The sequence below is a fragment of the Syzygium oleosum genome, unplaced genomic scaffold (genome assembly GCF_021117445.2).
Source record: "Syzygium oleosum isolate NSW1041296 unplaced genomic scaffold, Sole_v2.1 Sole_v2.35, whole genome shotgun sequence".
In the NCBI taxonomy this organism is placed as follows: Eukaryota; Viridiplantae; Streptophyta; class Magnoliopsida; order Myrtales; family Myrtaceae; genus Syzygium; species Syzygium oleosum.
The window spans coordinates 1,623,431-1,648,419 of record NW_026607519.1 but is presented as its reverse complement, the minus strand read 5'-3'; the positions used below and the strand labels follow the sequence as shown (position 1 = coordinate 1,648,419).

Genomic DNA, 24,989 nt, shown 5'->3' with positions numbered 1-24,989 from the left:
TCCTAAATTTTGGGTAGTATGCATTTAGCCTTGAACTTTCAATTGCTACGCAAAATGACCTCAAAACCACCTGTCCCTTTACTTTTCGATTAGTATGTATAATGCATATGATTTTTAAAAGGTAAAAGTGTATTTTCATTTCACTTTTTGAATTTTTTTCATCCTAACTGTAATTAAACTGGTACACCTATAACAAATTTACTCCAAACTAATTTTTTGACCACCAAAAAGGGAAAATGACACAAACAGTTCCTGAACTTTGGCCCAATGTGCAATGTGGTCCTTAAAATTTTAATTTGTTCAATGTAGTCCCTGAACTTTAATTTAATGTGCAATGTGGTCTATGAACTTTTGGTACATGTTGAATTTAGTCTCTGAATTATATGAAAATGTTCAATGTAATCCCTGAACTTGAATTAATGGATGGACTACATTGAATATTTTCATATAGATCAGGGATAACATTAAACATGTACCATGTACCAAAAGTTCATGGATCACATTGAATAAATTAAAAGTTGAGGGACTACATTGAACATTAAGTTAAAGTTCAGGGACTACATTGAACAAATTAAAAGTTCAGAGACCAAATTATACATTGGGTCAAAGTTTATGGACTATTTGTGTCATTATCCCCACCAAAAACTCCAAACTGGTACACCAGTGACAAATTTATCCTTCGTTAGTTTCCGTTAAATTTTACCATCAAATTATTGTGTTGGATGATACGTGACAGTTGACAGGTATACTAATACCCTTCATTTATCACAGGTGTACCAGTTTATGATTTTTCGTGTATTTCAATTTAATGGAAACTAATAGAGAGTAAATTTGTCATAAATGTATAAGTTTGAGGTTTTTTGTAGTCAAAAAAATTGTTTGCTGTAAATTTGTCACATGTGTACCAATTTGGGGTTTTTTGTTGTAAAAAAATTAGTTTTGGATAAATTTGTCGCGGGTGTACCAGTTTTGGGATTTTCATGGTATAAACCCTCAAAATATGGAAAGCGAACAGAACAATAAAGAAAAGGGAGAAAACTAAATCAACTAAAATATGGATAATAGAAAGGGTTAATACAAAGAAAAACTCCAAACTGGTAGGTTTGTAACAAATTTATCCAAAATTAATTTTTTTTACCACAAAAAACCCCAAACTAGTACACCTATGACAAATTTACCTCAAACTAATTTTTTTATCACAAAAAACTCCAAACTGGTACACTTGTGATAATTTTACTCCAGTTAAATTAGATTAATATCACAAAAAACTACAAACTGGTAAATTTGTGATAAACAGAGGGGTAAAACCCTAAATTGGTACACTCGCCACGTGTTATCTAGCTCAGCAATTTGACAATAAATTTAATGGAAACTAATGAGGGATAAATTTGGTATTGGTATATCAATTTGGGGTTTTTTGTGGTCAAAAAATTAGTTGGGGATAAATTTGTCACAGGTGTATCAGTTTGGATTGTTTGTAATATTAACCCTAATACAAAAGGCAAATATCAGTAATGAGAGAATAAAAAATGTGATAAATTAGCCAGTTTAGAGTAAAATAAATTCTGAGGAAAAGAAAGAAAATTAGCAAAAAAGGAAAAGGTCTCAGTGACAAAAGGTCGGACGGCAAAAATTGATTACTCTGCCAATATTTTAAAAGGTTACGGAAGGTAATGATGGATGTTGGTGCTGCATTAGCATGGAAACCCTAGTGCATGTTAACTGGTTCACTTACAAAAATCAGCTAGTTCACTTTCTGATCATCAGCTCTGAGACTCTACTTACAATCTCATTGCTTGTCCATGACATGCCATGCTACTTGCAGAATGGGGATGGAACAAAATAAAAACCAAAAGGAGATCATGTTTTAATTTTGCAACTGTGATCAAACAAATCTGTCGCTAGAAGTCCTCTGCTGTTCATTCTAACTGCACTGTTCTACGATGTATTTCTAGCTAGAACTGAGCTTCTTGGCTCCTTTTCTGAATAGATCAGTGGATTGCTCACTTACCCATATCGAGAGTCTACTTATGTTTGGCCAGAAAAAAAGGTCTAGCTCTGATTTTAAGGTAAGTATATCAGTCAGCTGTTTTCACTGCTGATAATGTATGCAATGTAACGTGCTGGGTACATTAGAATTCGAAGTTCGCATTCATAGAATGTGCTTATTGTGTCAAATGGAGCCAATTTGTCCACCGTTATCGATATGCAACTTGGCTAAAAGTTTCCAAATCAATTGTCGATCAAGATATGAAGAGGAACATCTGTTCTGAATCGCAAAACCAGAGTGCTTCACACGCTTCATAAACGCTTATTACCATCTAAGACCATTAAGACAAGACATGCTATGCTTGAACAGCTGCGTAGTTGAAGAGGGATGAGTTACATCACGTATGATATCAAAGCTGAAATTGCGACAGATGAACCACTGCCCTTGCATCATAATCATTTAATTGCAGTAGATAGACTATGCCACTAGACTGAGCTGTTTATGGTAATCTTTTATTTTAATGCTTTATCAACTGATTACACTTGACTCATCATCATGACAGAGAATAAACTTCTCTGTTTATTGAAGCCAGAGGCAACGCTGGTGTATAACTTGAGTCTCTCATTTGACATGTTCTCGCAGTGCATTAAATAGCATGCGTCGTATGCAATGAGAGAGGGAGAGAGAGTTTCAAATTTCCATCTTTACAGTATCTTTTTTAGTTTTAGATAGGGAGATCAAGGTACAGATTTTCTCAACATCGAAATTTGTATCAGCAGCAGCACTCCTTCCTGACAATCAATTTAGTACCATACTTACAACACGTGATTTCTCCCTCAGTTCTTGTACTTCATTGTTGCTTTCTCGAACCCAATTGTAGGGAATTGCTTTGCATACTCCTCGACGCCATGGCGAAGTTTAGCAATCTCCGATTGGTGATGGGAAGACTGCATTGTGGCCAGGAAGTCCTTCAACTTTGTTCCTGTTAGACAAAATTTTCCAGCATTCATCAGAGAATAGACAACAGAATAAGTTAAAGTAAGAAGGTGAGAACCAAAAAGAGGAAGCAGTAGAGAAAAAGCATTAAGCATGCTCGATTGCATTAGGTGGTTTGAACCAAGTATAATCAGCAGAGAGAAGAATGAATTGGTAGAACCGGTCACCTTTGGTTTCGACCTTGATTTTCACTGCCAAACCGACGGCAGCATCAAAGAACTCAGCTACTTTCACAAAGTCCTCTTCGACAAATCCTCTCGAAGTAAGAGCAGGGGTACCTGAGGTAGTTGGAGTTCATAAATAACCAACATGAAGACCCTGAACCTGAAAGCACAATGTAGTCCATAAGCAGCCTCTACCCATTCTTATGCCACCAGGAACCATGGCAGATACATCTCCTGGAACAGTGTTTTTGTTGGCAGCAATATGAACAGATTCCATCACCTTTTCAACTCTGGAACCATCAATTTCCTGTGGAGATAAGAAAAAAAAAAGATGGACAAATTGATTCCTTTTATATGGGTAAAGTGCAGTACAAGTTAAGTGCCCCTCACAGATGGACTAGTATGTTTATGTAAGTTCTTCAAGACATATCGATAGCACCTTCATAGAAAGGAGAGAATGTGAAGTTCCTGCATTACCTTATTCTTCATGTTCACTAAAACCAAATGATTTTCAGTTCCCCCAGAAACAAGTTGATAGCCCTTCTCAGTGAGAGTCTGCACATGATGTAATTAGTGGAAGATTATAACAAAGAAGTGGCAAAAATGCAGAAGGAAACTATCTCCTTTGATTGAATGATAATATACTTGAATAACACTAAAAGGTCAAGAGCAACCATTTGTTCAAAGCCATTGATCTAGTCAAAGGTCATTGAGAGATACCTCTGCAAACTTTGCACAGTTACTGAGAACTTGCTCTTGATAGGCTCTGTATTCTGGAGTTGTAGCCTACAATTACAAAGGGTATACGTTTAAGATCTCGAGGAGAATATTAATAAAGGTTTGAAATAGCATATACAAATCTAGCAAATTGTTCACCATAGATGAAGCTGTTCTACAGTTTACTGGATCTTCTAACTGCTTAGCCTCCGAATTTTAAGAATTAAATGTACTTCAAGAAGAGTCAAATTACATTATGTCTCTTAAATTATCTGGCAAAGCAGATCACAAGATAAACTTGAGCTTCTCAAGAACCACCTACTTTGCAACGAGGAAGAAAAATAAATGAACAGTACTATAGCAATGCAGGACCTAGACTGGAGAGCATTAATTAACTAAACAGGACCTAGACACTGACCAATGAAATATCCAATTAAGTCAGCTAGAAGCAAGGATTCCTGCCCATAGCTGAAAGGATTCCAAGATGAGACATAGTTTTCTAGCTATGATGGAATCACTTCAATGACTACTGAGACCAACATGAGTTGCACTTTTGCAGAAAACAAACTGCAATTGATGCACTCATGCAATGTAATCCCCTTACAACGGAGATCTGGTCAAAAAAGCACACCTGCTTCAATGCAACAGCCAAACCAGCTATTGTGTGGTTGTGTGGTCCTCCTTGAAGACCAGGAAACACGGCCTGATTGATTTTGTCTTCAAAGTCATACAAAACCTGATAATAAATCAAGATTTAGTACACTGCTTCACATGAGAAGAGAGTCTCATCTTTCTTCAGCTTTGTGGCAAAGGGGAGAACAAAAGTAGGGTTTGAAAGCTATGAAAAAATGGCTGAGGAAAACGAATAATCTGAATTGTCTATTAACCTCTTTCCCTTGCTTGTTGATCTCTTTTACGCCCTTCCTGAAGAAGATCATGGCTCCACGTGGACCACGAAGTGACTTGTGAGTCGTGGTCGTAACAACATCAGCATATTCAAAGGGTGAGGGAACCACACCAGCAGCAACTAAGCCACTGATATGTGCCATATCTGCTAACAGGATAGCCTTTTGCTTGTCACATACCTGTTGCATACATCAGGAATTATACATCGGATTTCTAGATTACAAGGCAAGGTTCGTTCCCAACTTTGAACAGTAACTGTACTTAAGTGCTAAAAGGAAAAGGCCTTTTGAGTTTACCTTACGAATACGAGCATAATCATATAGACGTGCATAAGCACTGGCACCAGCCACGATTAGTTTTGGCCTGAAGAGTGTGGCACTTTTTTCCAACTGCAATGTTGAAGTGAGAAACAAAGTGAAACCATCAAGAGATTACAGAGCATTTACAATTCATACCACAACGTACTCTAACCCACTCTGGTAATTCCCGTGTAACAATCTGGCTACAGGTAAGAATATTGAAATTTCATCTAGAATTAGTTCCAAAAGAATCACAGTTTAAACATCCATTGTAAACACAACCAGCTACATTCTTCCCTTTCATATTACACTGAAGACTACAGATGTTTTTGCTGTGTTATTGCATAAAGCGATGATTTTTCCATGACGGATTAAGATCTCTCATCCTCATGACTAGAATCCTAGAGAGTGTCAAGAAGACCTACCTGGTCGTAATCAATGTAGCCAGTGCTCTCATTCAATCTATATGGCATTGTCTCGAAAAATATGGACACTGCAGATATTTTCTTAGTATCAGTCTGCAAAAGAACAGAAAAAGTTAATTAGAAACTACATACCAAGACAAACAACTTTCATCAATTGAGAATGTGGGGTGCCTTCTCATAAGTTGTATATTTATTTCTCAGGGTATGTGATAGTATATTAGCCCAGACTAAACTAGATACTGCATTTATCAGCTGGATATGCATCTCTCATCTCATTCTGTTCGGGAATAAAGCATTCCACATTGAGATTGGTAACTAATTTTTAATATCTACTAATATATCCAAAAACATGGAGAAGATGAATGAACAAGCTTTAAGAACACAGACCCAATGATCAATGGATGTATCCCCAAATGAAACGAGAAATCAAAAAAACTTCTGAAATGGTCAGAAAAAATCCCGTTACAAGATTGCCAAATCAGATGAAATGTCAAATGCTTCATGAATGGAAGAATCACATGTTCACCTCAGCAGAGAAAAATAGGGAACCAGAGGAATTGCTCATTTTTTATAGCCTTTGACCAAAGATGACTTGATCACCTCTCCCTAAGAAATATGAAGGACTGTGCAATTACAAATAATTCTCTGCCGAAAAAGTTGACTCTCTCATTCCAATTCAGTTGAATTTTGAGCTAAGCAATGAAACCGCTTCTATGAAAAGAATAGACAAATGCTGCACAGTTTACTATTTGGATTAACTTAGAGGCAGAGGTCCTTTAAAGCAAGAAAATCTGACCACCAAGACAACCTGAAATAAGACTATGATGCACAATAGTTGCACAAAACTGCATTATATTTGTAATTGCCGTGGATAAGATGCCACCCAATTTCTTTACCTCGCTACAGGAGGAGTTTCTAGTAGAGAGTTATGACGTACGCCATCTCTAGTGAAGAAGAAGCAACTTTTATGGTTAAAGTAAAAAGCTCTTCTGACAAAACAGATCCACAAAAAAGTAAAAAGCTCTTGATTGCAACATTAAGCACCTGATAGCCATGAGAAAGATGTCCACCATGAGGAAGATCGAGTGCCATAATCCTATCATGAGCTTTTAGAAGTGCAGTATATACTTGGAAATTGGCAGGAGACCCAGATAGAGACTGCACATTAACTGCAATACAGAAGGATACTCAGAAATCTGCTGGCAATACGCATATTCTGGCAAGCATATCAAATAATTTTACAAATTGGTGATGAAAATCAGTTCCTAATTGGGCCATTAACTAGACTGATTTTCCTTTGCCTGTCACATTTGATGGGAGAATTAAATACAAGAATCCGAACAAAATGCATTCGACGACATTATCATATCAACTAGATGTATCATAATATTGTGTACTGAGTGGTAACTGACCCCAAAGACCAAGAGATGAATATGATTAGAAATTTATAGGTGAAAAAGGTTGAGTCTGACACAAAGACATTCCAGATGTAAGGAAACAAATGAGAACGAGAACGACAGAAGAACAAGCAAAGAGAATGCTGAAGTTATTGCAGTAGAAGTGAAAATATCATATAAACTACCTCCCCACTTGGCAGGATCCAACCGAAATGCTTCCAAAGCACGCTTCTGGCATAAGGATTCGGCCATGTCAATATACCTGAACAAACAGACTGCCAGTTTCACCACCAATCAAATTTTACCAGGTTAAGAGTAAATACCAGAACTATGGAATCAAGTCAGCTGAAATCACAGCGGCAAATAAGTACAAAGTTCTTTTATAAGATACGCATATTGTGAAAGTGCTCAAACATACTCATTTCCTCCGTAATATCTCGCACCGGGATATCCTTCACTATATTTGTTTGTCATTACCGATCCAACAGCTTGCATTACTGCGGCAGAAGTGAAATTCTCTGATGGGATGAGCTCCAGCCCCTTGGTAAGCACAAAACAACCACCACCATAACCATTAGTAACCGAACATAAGAAATCAGAAATTATCGATTGCAGAGAAGGATTTAATCTTCATAACAAAAAAAAGCTATATACATAATCTTTTTCATTTTCATTACGCATAACATGAGAAACTCCCAAATCGTTCCTCCTCCAGCAAAAGGAAAAGGGTAGGTGGACCTCTCAATTTCTTGCATGATTTTGCTTGCAGCAGTCAAATAGCGAGCAAAGTAGCTGCTAGTTTCATAGAACTCTTGAAAATACTATCGGCCAAACAGTGAAACTAATTGGAAATAAAATTCACTCGCCAATGAAACATGGAAGCAATGAGTACCAACACGGCAATATGAGAAGCTTTGTTAGGAGAAAAACAGAGAGCCGAGTGATACCTTCCATTGCCTCGCTTTCTCGAGCTCAATGATGTCAGCAATCTCGGGATCAACGACCTCGAGCGGAGCGTTAAGCTGCTTCGGCCACTGCAAACACATAACGTACACGAGCAAAAGTAGAATCATTTCAAAGGCAAGAGAGCGAAAACTTATACGACAACCACTTGCGAACAGCTCGAAACTCATGTTGTCAAAACATAGGGAAGTTGGAGGAGGACTATGAGGACGCTTACAGTGACGCTACACTTCTCCTTCTCGTAGACGGCTTCATTGGGCAAGGACGCCTGCAAGAAACAGAGTCAGAGAATAGAACCGGCACCATTGATGCATAATCCAAAGAAGAGCAAGAGAAGGGAGGGAGGGACGGGAAGGAAATGGAGGGGAGAGGACCATGTAGCAGACGGAGCCGCCGCCATTGACGAGAGGACGGATGGGCTTCTCGATGGAGGAGGAGAGGCGTCGGAGCGCCATTGCCATGGCCATTCTTCTATCTCTCTCTCTGTCTCTCTGCCCTTTGGTGGTTGACGAGAGTTGGGGGATGAGTTTCCCGTTTATGGTTTATGGCTGACTGGGATTTGCGCAATTGGTGGTTGAAGTGAGGCTGTTTGATAAACTCAATAAATAAAAGAAAAAATTGAGGGAAAAAATCAAAGAAATGAGAGGGAGGATATAGTTCTAGGGTGGTCGGGTGACCTGGTGTATCATCTCTTTCAGCCCACACATACCAAAGAGTAGGGAAATTGGAGGCTCAAGCAAAAAAATAAAAAAAAAATACCACCCGAAATCCTAAATTTTAGGTTTGGAATCCATTTAGCCTTTTCAATAGCTTTCGTTAAATTCTAATCCGTTATCAAAAAGTACAATTAGAGTCCTTCGATGAGGACTACCATACGATCGCTAGTTTTGTGGCAATCTTCATCAGGACCGATTGTATAAATGAAGAGCCTTACGATTCGGTTAAGTTCTGTATATCAGATTTAGGATTTGTAGGGCAATTTCCCCAAGATGTTAAAGGCAGATTTTGTTTTCATCATGAAATGCACAATGAGGGGCACTACGGTGGCTTTGTCCTAGACATATGACCTGTTTTTATGCTCAATAATAAAATATCGCCTCATTTTATACATCTTTTTTTTTTCAGTTTTGCAGATCAAACTTACGATAACAGAAATTGGTAAAACGTGTCTTGGTGAATTTTTACATTTTTGTTTTCTTCTTAGTTTAAATATTGTGAGGGACGCACTCTCATTTTTCTCTTAAATCCGAAACATCTAAAATTTTCGCAATATATGATAATTGATGTCGTAAATTTACATGTAATCTTCTTACGACTTTGAAAAATTTGACAAAACTTTAAAATTTTAAGAGGAAGCAAAAAGGTTGCAATTCAAAAATCATAACCAGACAGGCCTGCTTCCTAAGATGCAAAATTTTCCATGTTCATTTGTTCCATAGTCATTGCACGGCTCATGTTGATCTAGTCCTAACATTGGAATCTCCCCCCTTTTTTTTTCCACATATTGGGAAATAAAAATTCTTTTTTAAAAGGAGCTTCAAAAGGAGAAAAAATGAAATTATGTGGAGAAAATAACACGATCTATTTTTCCTTTTTTTTTCTATCAAAATTTATTTTAGGGAAAATTTTTATTAATTTTGGTTGGTAAAGAAAGTAGCCTTTCCTTACTAACGCCGATGGATATTTAGTTAATAATTCTTGGGTCGGAATCGGTCGATGAGCTTGCTTTTTTTTTCCACATCTAGAAAAATATAAATTTACTTTTAAAATGGGCTACAAAAGGAGGATCTGTTCTTTTTTTCTTCTGTCAAAATTTTCTTAATCCTTATTTAAAATGGGGAAAAAAAAAAGAAAAATATGGGCAAACAACCAAATCCGACCATACAATCCCTATCTAAAACTGCTTCGATTCTAAACCACAAAAGGGTGGGCGGAGAGGATATGTCATGATAGGAGCGCGGTGCTTTGTGAGACGAATTTGGCCACCGAAGCTTTCGGACGATTTTTGTCGATTAGACTCGGTCACTTTCTCAGATGTCGCTCCCGCTTTGGTATGTTCATCTTATGTGCATTGATTTTTTTTTTGTTTTACATTTTTATAATTTGCGTCGAGTTTGTTTCTCGAAGCGTTCAATTTTTCGATTCGATCTTAGTCCAACCCAACCCGATAGCCCGCCGAACCCACCCTGAAAATAGGGTATGGATGGACTTTTTTCAACTTGTAAAAGAACAAGGTCAACCCAGCACAAGCTCGGAAATTTCCGGGTTGGGTCGAGTCAACCCGACATGCAAGTAACTTTTTTTCCTTTTAACTTTTGTAATGCTTTAGATGAAATTGTAGAATAGTCACAATTCCACGGTATTTAGCCTTATTAACTAAGGTATGTGAAAGCAGCCGAGAAGTCTTTTTCTCTTTCTCTTCTTTTTCCATCATCTTCTTCGACCTTCGGCCATGGAGGAGGGTCCCATCCCTCTGTTGTTGATTTATTTGAGTTTTCTTGTTTTCTTTTATTAATATTATGAAAAAACCCAAACTGGAACACCTGTGATAAATTTACCCTCAGTTTGTTTTCGTTAAATTTTACTGTCAAATTATTTTATCAAATGATAAGTGGCAGGTAACGGATATATCGATTTTATGTTTTACTCTCCGTTTATCACAAATGTACCAGTTTATGATTTTTTTTTTTGTATTAATCCAATTTAACGGAAACTAACGGAGTGTAAATTTGTCACAAATGTACCAGTTTGGGGTTTTTAGTAGTCAAAAAATTAATTTGGAGTAAATTTGTCACAATTGTACTAGTTTGAGATTTTTTGTGCTCAAAAAATTAGTTTGGGGTAAATATGTCACAAATGTACCAGTTTGAGATTTTTTGTGGTCAAAAAATTAGTTTGGGGTAAATTTGTCACAGATGTACCAATTTGGGATTTTTCGTGGTATTAGCCCTTTTTTTTTTATTCTTTTCTTCTCTCCCGATATGGATCTGGGAGATCTTTTCTCCTAGTCTGATTCTAGATCCGAGTTCAATCTAGTTCGAGATCTGGGAGCTATTTTTTCCTAATTTAGTTCCAGGAGTTTAATAATGTTTTCAGGAATTCGAACTAGTGCTTTGTCATTGTACAGATCATCTGCCTCTAGTTTCAAAAGTGATCGTAGGAACTCTAGCGTCTTGCTGAACTACGAAGATTTGATCTTCCAAAACTTAGATACGTGTTTGTTCAACATGTTTTGGTTGTCTATGTATGACAACGGTGTAGAGAAAGCCGAACATAGGCATGCACTGCCAACTGGTAACGCCATAATTATTAGAGAAGGAATTTCCGGTATGTGCTCATCACCGACGAGGATACAAGATCTAGTGGGCTTAAACTTGCCGGTGCTATATTGATCCTCCTTATATTAAGATTTTGCTTTGTTTTATAGTATATTTGACTTTACTCTGCTTCGATTTTTTTTGCCATGAAAACCTATGTAATTCTCATGTATCCTTTTGAGCAATCAATACAATTTTCTTCCGACAAATTAAAAAACTTAGGTATGTGCAACATGCTTGAGACATATACAACTTACCTAATTACCTTTGTTGACCTAAATCATATAATTTCAATGATGGTCGTATACTAAGAGTCCTCTACAAAATTTGCATACTAACCGATGCGACGATTTTTGTTGGATGCTTAAATGGACATTGTAGCACAAAAAACTACTTGCAAATTTAGCATCACTTAGAAAACCAATTTACCAAAACGAATGTTATAACACAGTATTGCATAAATAGCATAACACTTATGTATAGTAAGTTATGTGAATAATTTATATTTGCGTTGGCTTGAACAACAGTTGATATTCAATTATGTATTACTTATTTTTGTCTCTCTCGATGCTGAATTTAGAGTATCGCAATCCATACAGGAACTTCCAGAGCTAGAGTTTGTTGTCGTTCTTAGTGTTAGGCGTAATTTTGTAGATGCTTCTTGGATTTTTCAAATTTGGACCGTTGAAAATTAACTAAAGGACATGATCGTGAAATAATACATAAATGAGTCCTCAATTTAGGAAAATACGTTTTCATTTATGTTTTTAAATTTTTAAGTTTATAAAGTTAAGTATTGAAATGGAGTTGGTTTAATGGTCAAGAAATGAACTAGGCGTGAATTCTATGCACAACACAAGCTTGATTAGACACATGATCATATATAAACAATGTCGAATGGCTCACATCCTATCCGATCAATGATGTTACCTTGGCATCTCATTGATCAGTCATATCATTTATAGACTTTATGCATTATCATATAACGGTCAACATTATAAATAATAAAAAGCGTATTACATTGAGTAGACATAGATTATGAGCTCTTTTTGTCATTATAAAAATCATTAATTTTAAGATACCACCAGAAGAAGGCGGTACCAGAAACTCATCAGGATCCTCACTGCTTGGGCCCAAATGGGGATTGCTGGTTCAGGCCCAATTTGCATTGACTGGGGCTTGGGTTTCTTGCTAGGGATTGAATTGGACTCAACAAACGCTTACATCTTTTTTCAGTAAGAATCAGACTTAATCCAAGATGAAACTTTATTGAGTTGGTTCATCTATGTCAGCTAGGTCACGATGGACTATGGAGTTAATCAATTAGGAATCAGAATTCTACTATGAAGAAAGCCAAAGTTACCTCACATTCCATGGGATATTCTGGACGAGATCTTAGTACGACTGCCCATCGAGCCTGATGGGCTCAATCCAAGTCCGTGTGCAAGCGGTGGATGTCCTTGACATCGAGCCTGAGTTCGCGAAATCCCACTTCGACCACAGGAAATCCAATGGGCCACGCCGTAGTGACGAGTATAATTGGAGGTATGGAGAAGTCAGATTACACTGGGATCTTCTTTCCGATTGTGTATCTCTCTGCTCTTTTGGACCGCAATTTCATAAACTTGGAAGAGCTAAACCTCGGTTACATTGATGGTGCGGATGTTGAAATGCACATATGAGCCGTGTTAGAAAATGAATGTGAAGTTGATTGAAAGTAGCAATTTTGGAAGAGTACTTAAAGTCCATATATGATTGTAATTGTGGCAATTATAGTCAAATATATAGGGTCGAAGTGTATGGTTTTGAGGAATTAATAGCGACATGTGAATCATGATTAAAGTCATTATTAGATGGCCCGTTTGTCACTATAAAAAAAGAAAACGAAAAATGAATATTCCTATGACAAAGTAGTTTGATATGGTCATTTTGGGATATGCCAAAATTCTAATAATCTAATGTCTTAAATAATTGGCAAGTCAAAATAGAATTCCAAATAAACGTTGTTTTTGTTGATGGGATCTCATCTTTTAAGTTTAATTAGAAGCGATTAACAGGGAAGATATGCACATCCTATTTTTAACTTAAGTGTAAATCTTTGACAATACCCCAAATTATGCAAGTTCATGGTAACATAGGCTTTTAACATTACGTCCCCTCTTCAAGATGGATAGCACGTTATCATTTACAGTAAAAATTTCTTATTCTTGATATTTTAGGGGTAAATTTTAGCACTCATAAATTGCAACGATCCAATTGGTAAAGCACAGGATTTAAATGCAGTTTATATTGCTAATTTAAGAGAATTTAGTGCTGCACCACGAACTATCATCATTAATCAAATGCACAAGATTCAGGCGCAAATTCCACAGCTCTCATACACACTCGAAAACCAATCAGATAACTTTAATTTGAACAAACTAACACCAATGACAACACGAACCAAGTCAATTGAGCATGCATTGCATATAACTATCATTCTCTGATCAAACAAATATAACCGCCGCTATTTTCAAAGCTTATATTCGATTAGACCAGAAACGCTGACACTCCCACCAAACATAGTAACTATTTATTCTGATCCTATCAGGAGCTCTAGAAAATCAACAACGACAACCATGAGATTTTTTTTTCTAATTTCCTACAAGCAAATTGAAAATCGGTAGCTTCAAACTAAAAAATTGGAAAACACAAATAAATATAATTGCTAGAAGCTTGTGGAGCGAGGGAGATTTGAAACTTGCAATTGAGGCTCTAGCTTTTGGTCATGCTTCACCGAGTGATATGGCAACTGGAGTTTCTTCCTCCATGCAAGGGACATTCCAAATTGCGCCCACCCCGTCCAACTGAGACGTTGGAGAACCTGATCTGCAGGCCGGCAACTGGCAAGGTCTTGCTTTTATTTAGTGTTATATTTTTTAATTCCTCTTTTTTTTTTGGGTAAGGCAAAAAATAAGAACAAATTAGAGGATTAGGCAAATTAATTCCTCTTTTTCGTTTTTAAGATTTTTAATCCTTTTTTCTTTCTTTTTTCAATTTTTTCTGAGTGCTTAGTGGGCGCCACCTTGATGCCATTTGACTTAAAAGAGTAATAAAAAAAAGCCACGTCAGCATTTTTCATTAATCAAATTTGACGAAATTAATGGACGGACTTGACTATGCCAATTTGAAAAGTTTTAGAAATACATTGCACTTTTTGAAAGTTTAAGAACTTTAATGCACTTTTGTTAGAAATGTTAGGCCTTTTCATACACTCGTCACATTTTATTTTCAAAAACTAATTTCCCCTTTTTAAAAGAATTTTGACAAAAAAAATGACCAATAGTTTGATCGTACATAATTTTTCCATCCAATGTCCATTTAACTCAATTTTTACATCTACGAAAAGTACATTAGCTGAACTTTGAAAAAATACACGACCTTTATTGAAAATTCGTTGGGAGATCACTTTTTCGAGAATTAAGTCAAATGGAGGTTGTGGTGAATAGTTGTGATATTTTATTTGTTAGAATTACAACCAACATAATGCTTGAGGTAACTGTCAGCTTAGGTTTGGATCTACATTAATGTACCACCCTAGTGGATTAAGATTCATGTTGATACCCTCAAGGTCATATTCGTGCTTAGAAATTGTTATATCTTTTGATTCCGTGGTCGAATGTGGACAAATTGAACTATATTAAGCTCCAAATCAGACCCACAAAGAAAAAGTTCCAAATCTTTCTTCTATATGAACTTTTCTCAATTATAACCTAGAAGCTTAGCTTTTTCCGGTCTAAACTTTTAAGATTTGGTCAAAGACTGAAGGCCTAAGTAACATAAGCAAAGATAAAGTTTCAATCATCACAATGATAACCTAGTTGCCTCTCTTGGAATTGTATTTTCATGTCCTTTACATTTGACACAAAATGATAATGGTGAAAGATTAAATAGCTCTTGGCAAGTGCCAAAAAAATAAAAGAAAAGAATGGCACAACAAAGTATTGTATATTATCTTAGACACCACTATTTGTGCAGCCAAACCAAGAATAAAAAATCCATCAGTATCCTTCTTTTCATAAATCAAAGTTTCAAATTTCTTTGTGGCATCCAAGACATTCTTACAAGAAGTGCATTTATCACATTTTAATTTTAAAAATTATTTTCCTTTTTAATCTCCAAATGTTCCTCCTATCTGAACTTTTCTCTATTTTCTCCAAATTTGAACCTAGAAGCTTAACTTTTTCCAATCTAAACTTCAAGATTTGGTCAATAAATAAAGTGTTGTCTATACCTCCACTAGAGGTCTGAGTCACGTCAGAATGTCAGTGGAATGACAAAGATAAAGCTTGGAAGCAAGGTGTCAAAAATGTATTGACAATTCTAAACCTGTACTGTGAGGATGAACACGGAATAAAAAATGTATTGATATCTCCAAACTTGTGCTACGAAGATGAACTTGAAGTCGAAAATATATTGACAACTCCAAACCTAAACCTCTTAAGAGTCTGTTTCAAGCCCTGAATATGACAAAAAGATGATAAAGATGAAAGATTAAATGGGCTGTCGAATAGAAAGTGCTGATAAAATATTTAAAAAATGAAGGTATTGTGTATTGCCTTAGACACTGTTGTTTGTGCAGCTAAATTAAGAGCTATAGCAAGCAATTATTCAATATCTTAAACAATTTTTCAAATTTTTTTATGGCATCCACGACATTCTCATCAAACTTTCTAGATATTTTTTCAACTTCCAGTAAGCAACTAATTAATCAAAAAGGCAGTGATTGGGCAATTGAAATGTTAAATCAAAGAATCTACTCCACTACTTTATGCACATGAAGATTAACACGATACCACAAGGCTCATGTGATGAAATCGATATCAAATCTTCAAAATTTTAGCAATTCCATTCGCTCAAACACTAGACTGTAAAACAACTAATATAGGACATATCATACCTTGAAATTATAGCAAAGTGTTTTCTTCGTCTTAGACATCAAGTGCTGTCCAATTCCACAAGTCAAATCAAATTTAGTTTCTATACAAGTAAATATAAGGGAAATTATCCCATGATAACAAGGATGAAAAGATATACTAAGAAGTTTTTGCACATGTTATTGATAGAGTCAACAAAATCACGCAAGATGATAGTTGTTGAAAAATTGATATTTATATATTGGCCAAAAAACACTTTGTTTAATCACTGTCACCAACTCATATATTTTGATGTACTTGACATACTAATAAAACGCATCACACTTAGCTCACTTTTGTTATACTCCTTTTTTACCATATTCCAAGCAACCCAATTCAGAACTACTTCCTTTATTTGGTCTGTCATAATATAATTTCATAAGCGAATGTCAATCAATCCAATTAGAAAGTATGATCAACGATGTATGCAGTCTGTGTAGTGAAAAAAGTGAAAACAACGAGATCAATGAAATCATGATATAAATTGAACACTTTCCACTACACGTTTTTTAGAAAAAGAAAATACTTTAAAGCATATCGATGCAAAGTGTTGAAAATATAAAAAGGCATAAAAATGATTAAAATTGAATTAGGGGATTCGACAAAGGATGAGCCACTTGAAGGGCTTGCTCCAATTTTCAAAAATATGATTTTTTTATTATATAAATTTGACAAAAAATACCAAATTTTAACTGCACATAACTTTTTTGTTCGATGTCCAATTAACTCAATTTTTACGTCTACGAAAACCTTGTAACTCGAAAAAATATAAGACTATTGTTAGAAATTTTTTTGGGATCATGCTTTTGAAAATTAGGCCAAACCGGTGGTCGTGGTGAAATGTTGCAATATTTTTCTTCCTTAAAATTGTAAGTAACACAATTCTTGAGGCGACAATAATCTTGTGTTTACATCTACATGAATGGACCACCCTATTGCGTCACATTATCATTTCTATGATATTCTCAAGAGAGGATTAGTTTTGATATATTTTTATTCAAGCTCCAATTTAGGTAAAGTATGGTCCTATAGAAGCACCAACTTTAGATTAAGTCCCAATATTGGTCAAATTTTTTTCTTATAAAAAATTCATCAACTTTCAATCCATACCCATATTTGGATCAAAATGAGGCTGTTTCGATCATCTTCAATTGGGGAAAAATTGCAAGAAATTAGAGCTTAATTCGTCTTTAATTAGGTATGGAAGGAATAGGAACTCTATACTCGCTTCAATGACCATATCGTGAAAGAAATACTATCTATCCCACTTAGTCGGAACCTTGAGTCTAGATAAACTAGTGTGGACAAGGAACATAACAGAATCTTATTTTGTAAAGAGTGGGTATAACAGCGTGAGGTCCATAGAGGCGATTATCAGCTCAAACCAAGCAACAACATTCTACCAGCCACCCATAAACCTATGGACTACAATCTGAAACCTGAGAATACCCCAAATTAAGATTCTTCTTATGGAGCATTTGCCAGAACTCAATCCCAACACAAGAAAATCTATACAAGAGGCAGATCTTACCTGACCCAATATGTCGTTATGTTCACGAGCTCCAGAAACCATAGAGCATAATCTCCTAATCTGCAACCGGATGGAATAGGTATGGTCAGATCCACGCATAAACATCAGTATATGCCCACTCAACATAACTAGGAAGGATAAATGGGTGTCAAAGTGTTTTGGCTCAAACCTAATTTCGCCATCAAAGGAGGTGGTAGTTGCGATTTGGAAATCATGAAATGCTTCCATTTTCTAGGCTCGCCCACTCGACCCAACTTCAATTGTCGATGCCACACACTCTCTAATAAAGAGTATTGCAAGATGGAACCCAAATTCGAAGCAAGAGCGGATCGGTTCAAATACCTTAATGGAGCAGTGGGTTCCGCCAGGCAAAGGCTCTCTCAAACTCGACATCGATTGCTCGTGGACCAACCAAGCCTCAATACTGTCGATAGCCAGTGTCGTGCGTGATTCGTATGGCGTGCTGGTGGATGGCTTCGCAAGTGAAGTTCGAGCTCCCTTGGCACAGGTCGCTGAAGCCCTAGCTATAAAGGAGGGAATTCAATTTTTGCAAAAAATGAAAGAGATACAAGTGCGACAGCATGTAATGTACTTGCCAGAAGCTTCCTCCATTGAACTCCATTGTCGAAAACATCAAGGGCAATTTATATGACCGATATATCTTTAATCAAGGAAAATACAACAATCAATCAAATGTAGCAATTATGAAATATAATGAATAGAAGGTGATGAATACAAATGTAGCAATTCTATCTGTGAAACATAATAAATTGACGAAGATAATGAACAAAAGACGAATATGACTTATGGTGTGTTTGTTTCACGAAAATGTAAAGGTTTGAAAAATATTTTCCATTAAAATAATTGTTTAAATTATGAAGAAAATTAGTCAACAAAAACTTTTTCATTATCAATAACAATTAATGCCTTAACATTTTCGTTGATGATGTAAAAGAATTTTGTTGACTAATTTTTCTACACAATATAGTCAATAATTTTTAGGAAAATATTTTTCAAATCGCTTTTTTTTCGTAAAACAAACACAACCTTAGTGTTGTAACGTGGTTTAGAGATGCATAAGCTAGAAGCTTGTTCGAGAAACGAATAACCCACTTGGGTCCCTTACCATGTTATTCAATTGAAGAATTAGTTGTTTTATCATGCATCACCTCATAATCATTATTAAGTTGAAGAATTAGCTTGATTTGTTAGAGAGTAGTTGTAATAGCTTATTACCTTGTATAAACTTTGAGACTTGTTCTATTTTAGCCGTCATTGATCGCGTTTCTTCAACTTTGATTCATGTGTATCTATCTTGAGTTATTTTTTGTGGAATGTTCTCTCCTATTACAAAGATATTGTTAAATGTAAAATTAAGGACTCATTCTTGCATAGATATTAATCTTGAACAGATGTTGATTGTGCTATATATGTATATATAGATCTTTAGATCAATTATCATTACAAGTAAAAATATGAAACCTTTAAGGACATCACATGAAGATTACAACAGTAACTAATGGACAAAACGGGTAGGTTTTTCCACCTCTAGTTACTATACCATCGATAAATGTGAGTATATTAGAGTAATTATTGATAAATGTAATAAAATAACGATTTCCACCTCTAGTTACTATACCACCCAATTCAGAAATATCATGATGCACCAATTCAATTACATTAAAAGATCTTTCCATCTTTGGAACTGAGTCATCTTTGCTTGTAAATATATTTCACAATCTTTCTTATCCACATTATCACATGATATTATTCTACTTTTCTTCATAAATTTCAAAGTATTATGGCCAACATGAGTAATCTATTATGCTACAACAAAGATGACTCGAGCATATAAACAGAAACAAAAGTTTCAATAATACTTATCTGTCAAGATTGCGAACACTTGAGACAACCACTGCCTTCATCTCCATGATAATAATACGTTTAAGACTGTTGAGAAAATTTGATTGCTAATGAAGATAGAGCAGTAGTTCATGGTTCTTTGATGTTTGGATGCGTGATGATGAATAGTGTCCTTAAAGTATTATTTGTCCCCATTTTTGTTGCTGCCAGGTTTAAAACAAATATACCTCCAGGATATACTCCAAAGTCATAGAGTAGCAAGTTCAACAATTACTCAATTTCCTATTTCACCTTGAATATGTTGTCAAACTTATGCGAGAAAAGAAAAAAAGAGAGACTGTTGTGAAGAAGAGAGAGTTGTTGTTGTAATGCTGAACAGTTGTGATGAACAATGTATGATTTGATCCTATTTACAAATAACCAATCAACAAATCTCTAGAGAATAGGTACCTTATCCCCACCATCATCACTTTTAATGATCAATCATCACTTCATGTTAATAATCACTTCTTTTCTTATCCAACAATCACATCTTTTCATGTCTAACAATCACTTATTTTTATCATAACAAACTATTTCAACATTTCTCACAAGGGTTTTTTTCTTTTGGTATTTTACTGTTGGCTTTTGTAATTGTGGCTTCAGTTGGTTGGAGTGGAGGTTACTCGAAGATATTGAGGATTCCGATTTTCTTGAGATGGTGCCAAATAATTTTATTTAAAAAATAGAGAAAAACGTGTCAGTACCAATTTAAACTTTGGCTCGATATGCAATATCATCTTTGGAATTTTAAGTCATTCAACGTGTCCATAGATACTCATATTTAAAAGTTATCTATAGATATTCATACTTCTCATTCCTTACAATTTAGATTGATAAGATTTTCAATTATCTCAATCTTGTTCCTAATTTATTAGATTGATAAAAAAAAAAGTTTAAAACAACATTTAGATTAGTATAAGTATGAGTTTATATAAATAGATTAATAATGTTTGCCAAAATCCTTATGAAAACATTTAAATATAAAATAGCAGGAATATCAATCCTATACAGCTCTAAACGAGTTTCTTCTTTTATTATTATAGAGATCATAAGCTAAAACTTACTTAAATGGAGCTATCTTCAAAAAATTTAAGACTACAAAGGTAATTCAAAAATAGCATATTTTTGTTTATATTTTGAAAAGGATTGAAATGAAAAGATATTCTAAAATCTAGGCAATAGTGTAATTATGAAAATTTGTGAAAAATACATAAGGATGGATTTGACTTTGTTGGACCGTTGAGGAACTAGATTGCACAACTTGAAAGTTTAAGGACTACATTGAACATTTATAAATAGTTCAAGAACCACATTGAATAAATTAAAGTCTAAGGATGACACAACATGCCAAAGCTTTGGGACTCTTAATGTCATTTCCCATTTGTTGGAATATTAAAAACTCCAGCAAATTGCATAGGTTTGAGAAGTTATTGGTCAGTGATCACACAAAGCAAGGTCATTTTGCCACACAAATCACACTATGAACACACTTCTCAAGCCACACTATGAACATCTTCTCATTGTTTAAAATATTAAATGACTCGCATACAACCCAGCTCACTAAATGTGAGTTTTTGTTTTTTTGTGGAACACTAATATGAGTTTTTTTTTTGTCTGTCCTATTCTAACTCTCAACTCACTCTCAGACTTTTGCTCTACCTCTTGCAGGGCGTGGAAGTCGAAATCCACATCTGAAACTATACATCCCCACCCCTAACCCCCTGAGAAGGTGGGGATTCGAACTCCCCACCTCCCCCTTCCCAAGTAAGAAAGGTAGCCACTGGGGCCAACCCTAGTGGTTCACTAATATGAGTTAGAAAGGTGAGTCTTTGACTCATTTTGCCACCTTTAATGTCGATGATGGTGAACTGATCGAGAGAAAGGATGAGAAGATTTGGAAATTAAGGTTTAGTTTAGACATTTGGGTATAATAGTTTATTTGGGAAAAATTTGAAAATTAGGTTCAAGACATTTCCGGACAACAATTCTGCTGTCCACGGCACAAATAATGGTGCAAAACATGCATGTGTTTGTCGTCCGGCCAAGATTTTGCTACCGGTGAGATGGAGAATCAACTGAGACTAAGGCTGCGCATGACAACCATTCTGTGTCCGGAAACAGATTCTGTTAAGAAATGATTCTTTTTTATTTCGTGCCCGGAAACAATTTCTAAGCATTTGAAGGCATTTGGTAACTGTCCAAAATTTCTATTCTTAGAATAGAAAAAGAATAGATATGCGTTTGGTAACTACACAAAATTTCATTTTATTAATAATATATTTGAATTTTTTAATATTTCTTTTTTTCTTTTTTCCTTTTTTTTTTCTTTTTTTTCTTTCTTTCCCTTCCCTTCCTTGGCCATGGCCGGTCGTCGGCGCCGGCGACCGGCCACAGGCCAAGGCCAGCGAGGGCGTTGCGGTCCTTGCCGCCGACCTCTAGGTGGCAACGGTGAGGTCGGCCTCGCCTTGGCTAGGCGAGGCTAGACCTCGCCCAGATCTAGCGAGGCCAACCTCGCCGTCGCCAACCCAGGCAACGGCGAGGTCGAGCCTCGCCTAGCCAAGGCAAGGCCGGCCTCGTCGTTGCCACCTAGGCAACGAACCTGGGTGGCGACGGTGAGGTCGGTCTCGCCTTGGCTGGGCGAGGCCTGCGCCGACGCCGCCGGCCACCCCTGTGGCCGGTTGCAGGCAAGCCGGGGGTGGCGGGCGGCAGCAAGAACAACAACAAACCAAAAAAAAGAAGAAAATCAAGAAGAATCGAAATGGAAAAATTGTTCCGAATTAAGAAGCTACTTTTTTGCTTCTTGATTACTTCAAAATCGATTCTCAGGAACAATTTTTGCAAAATTGTGCCCGGATACAAAAAATTTAACAAACGGATTTTTGCTCCCAAATTGATTCTGGGAACAAAAGAATATAAATTTTTACTATTTGGCAAGTTGCCAAACGTGCCCTAAGTCACCAACTTTAGAATCTACTTTGAGACAAACCCCGCTCTGAGATTGTACTTCAAAAAAAATGAGCCGCTTCAGGGGATTTTTGCAATATTCCTATATTTTTTTTTGCTAGACTTTTTCTTCGGTGTTTATTTGTATCCAAACATTACATTTGCATTTGTGTATGACTCTATTGCGGATTTGATTCTCCAACCCACTTTTCGATTAAATAAAAATGTTCTTTCAACATGTTTAGGACAATAGTAGATGGAAAAAAAGTTAGTGATTCTCCAAACCACTTTTCTCGAATTAGGAAAAAATTGGAATGCAAAGGAATTAAAATGCAATGGTAAGTATGTCCTCCAAATAAATTATAGGACAAAGCCAGGAATACAATTGAAATAGTTGTAACTCGACCTAGGAATGGAATGGTTCACCACTCCCCCATTAATCCTTCCTCCATTCGAAGATGACTCCTCTACCAAAAGACACCGTTAAAATTTTAAATATGTTTCCATTACTACTACAAATAATGATCAGAATAATACTGCGTAGCTTACAAATGATGTTAGGCTTTTCATTAAACATGTCATTGGAGATGGAAGATCTACCTTTTATGTGGCATGATGAATGGCATTCCCTCGGCCCTCTGCTCAACCACTTCACTGGTAGAATTGTCTATGCTTCTCCTCTGCAACCTCATTCGAGAGTGGCTAATATTACACTTGATTTGCGCTGGTTTTGACCTCATACTAGATCAGAGGCTTTAGTGCAGATTAAGTTGGTATTTGCGATACAACCAAATTCTTCCGTTGCTAATAGGGTCATTTGCAAGTCAACTCCCAGAATGCTTTAAGAGTCAAGGATTTAGAGTGCCTTGGTATTAACTTGTTTGGTTCAACCCATGTGTACCGAGTCAATGGTTTATTACATGGTTTGCAACAGGTTGGTGACTAAATATAGATTGATTGCCACTAGGCATGCGGCTCAGTGGTAAGGGAATTTGGGTGGGGTGGGACATTAAGTTTCAGACGTGGGGTTTGACTTCCACGCTCTGCAAAGAGGCAAAGTAAAAATCCAAAAGAGAAAAGGGATTGATTGATTGCCACTAGGCATGCGGCCCAGTGGTAAGGGAATTTGGGTGGGGTGGGACATTAAGTTTTAGACATGGGGTTCAACTTTAACTTATCGGCTAACGGTCTCTCGGAATTACGCGCCTCGACCCGGCACACTAAGTTAAATCACGTTTAAGTTTACTCCAAAGAGCAGGGAGCGCTAGAACAAGTAGCCGTCTGGTTGACTCAAATAAAAATAGAAGAAGAAAGATTGGGTTCTTTGGTCGTGCGAACTCAATCCCGTCAGCGGCCCTACCCGTAAGGTTAGCATCCCGAGAATGCGCATTTCAGGGTGAGATCTCACTATAAGTGCATTGGCCAAATTCATTCCCTAAATCCAGGGAAAGGATCGAAAATTCACATTACGCTACCCAGGGCATGCGTTACGATTGGTAAGGGAATTTGGGTGGGGTGGGACATTAAGTTTTAGACATACAGGGTTCAACTTCCACGCTACGTAAAGAGGCAAAGTAAAAGTCCGAAAGGAGGAGAGCTAGAGTAGGACGATGATAAAAATAGAAGAAGAAAGATTGATTTAGTGGAACTTGCCTGTTTCTCTTATTTGCGTCTGTGCACCAGGCTATGCTTTGTAGCTTCAACAGGGATCAAGAGGGATTAGTGACTAGAAGTTTGAAGTTGATTGGGTTGCGGCTAATTTCAAAGGTAAAGATCTGCCGCAGTTTATTGTTCAAACTCTCTTGAAATGCTTTCATTTATTTTAATGGGCGTGCTAGGAATTGGAATTTGCATTCTCCTACTGCTGCTTCTATTAGTGCTGCTTCCATTGTTTCACATATATATATTAAGAGAACTATACAATCAAATGTCGAATATCAATCACTACCATATTCAGACAAATTCAAAGTACAGCTCGTTTTATCAACAACCGGGACTATTTCCAGCCTTCTCCAGTCTGCAATCATTTTTCATCGTTTTCATGCGACCACCTTAATTGAAAACTAGAAAGATAGCATTGGCAATCGTGCTCAAGCTTCAATCATTATTATAAATGCAAGAAAGAACATGGAGATAGTGATAGATTGCCATATTAGGTTTTAGAAATCAAAGAGTTGCAAGATCCAAACGAGGTTAAGAAATTTTAAACTCTATAGAATCAAAAACTGTCTAGTCTACCCTTGATCCACATGTATTCCTTATCGCAGTGATCAATTTACATTTAAGGGGAGAAAAGGCTAAGAAAAAGTCACCCTGAACTTATTTGGAAATTTCTTTTCCACGATGGTATTGCTATGGTTGGCATGAACCATATATAAACTAAATAGTTGAATATTATCCGGGGCCTAACCTTAGTCGGCGGAAGCACCACAAAATTTTCACATCATCCCATACGAGTTTAATAATATACATATCTTCATC

General features: G+C 36.3%; 1 protein-coding gene across 1 annotated transcript; it reads right to left on the bottom strand.

Annotated features, from left to right (window-relative positions):
* Positions 1 to 2,675: 2,675 nt before the first annotated feature.
* LOC115676927 (serine hydroxymethyltransferase 1, mitochondrial) lies at positions 2,676 to 8,428 on the bottom strand. Its single transcript, XM_030599963.2, has 15 exons — positions 8,232 to 8,428; positions 8,075 to 8,125; positions 7,842 to 7,928; positions 7,313 to 7,434; positions 7,080 to 7,156; positions 6,542 to 6,666; positions 5,498 to 5,590; positions 5,070 to 5,162; positions 4,755 to 4,952; positions 4,499 to 4,603; positions 3,871 to 3,936; positions 3,628 to 3,705; positions 3,346 to 3,457; positions 3,154 to 3,264; positions 2,676 to 2,972 (listed from the first exon to the last, which is right to left on the bottom strand). The coding sequence occupies exons 1-15, from the start codon at positions 8,322 to 8,324 to the stop codon at positions 2,827 to 2,829; spliced, it is 1,557 nt and encodes a 518-aa protein (XP_030455823.2). The 5' UTR covers positions 8,325 to 8,428; the 3' UTR covers positions 2,676 to 2,826.
* Between the last annotated feature and the right edge of the window lie 16,561 nt (positions 8,429 to 24,989).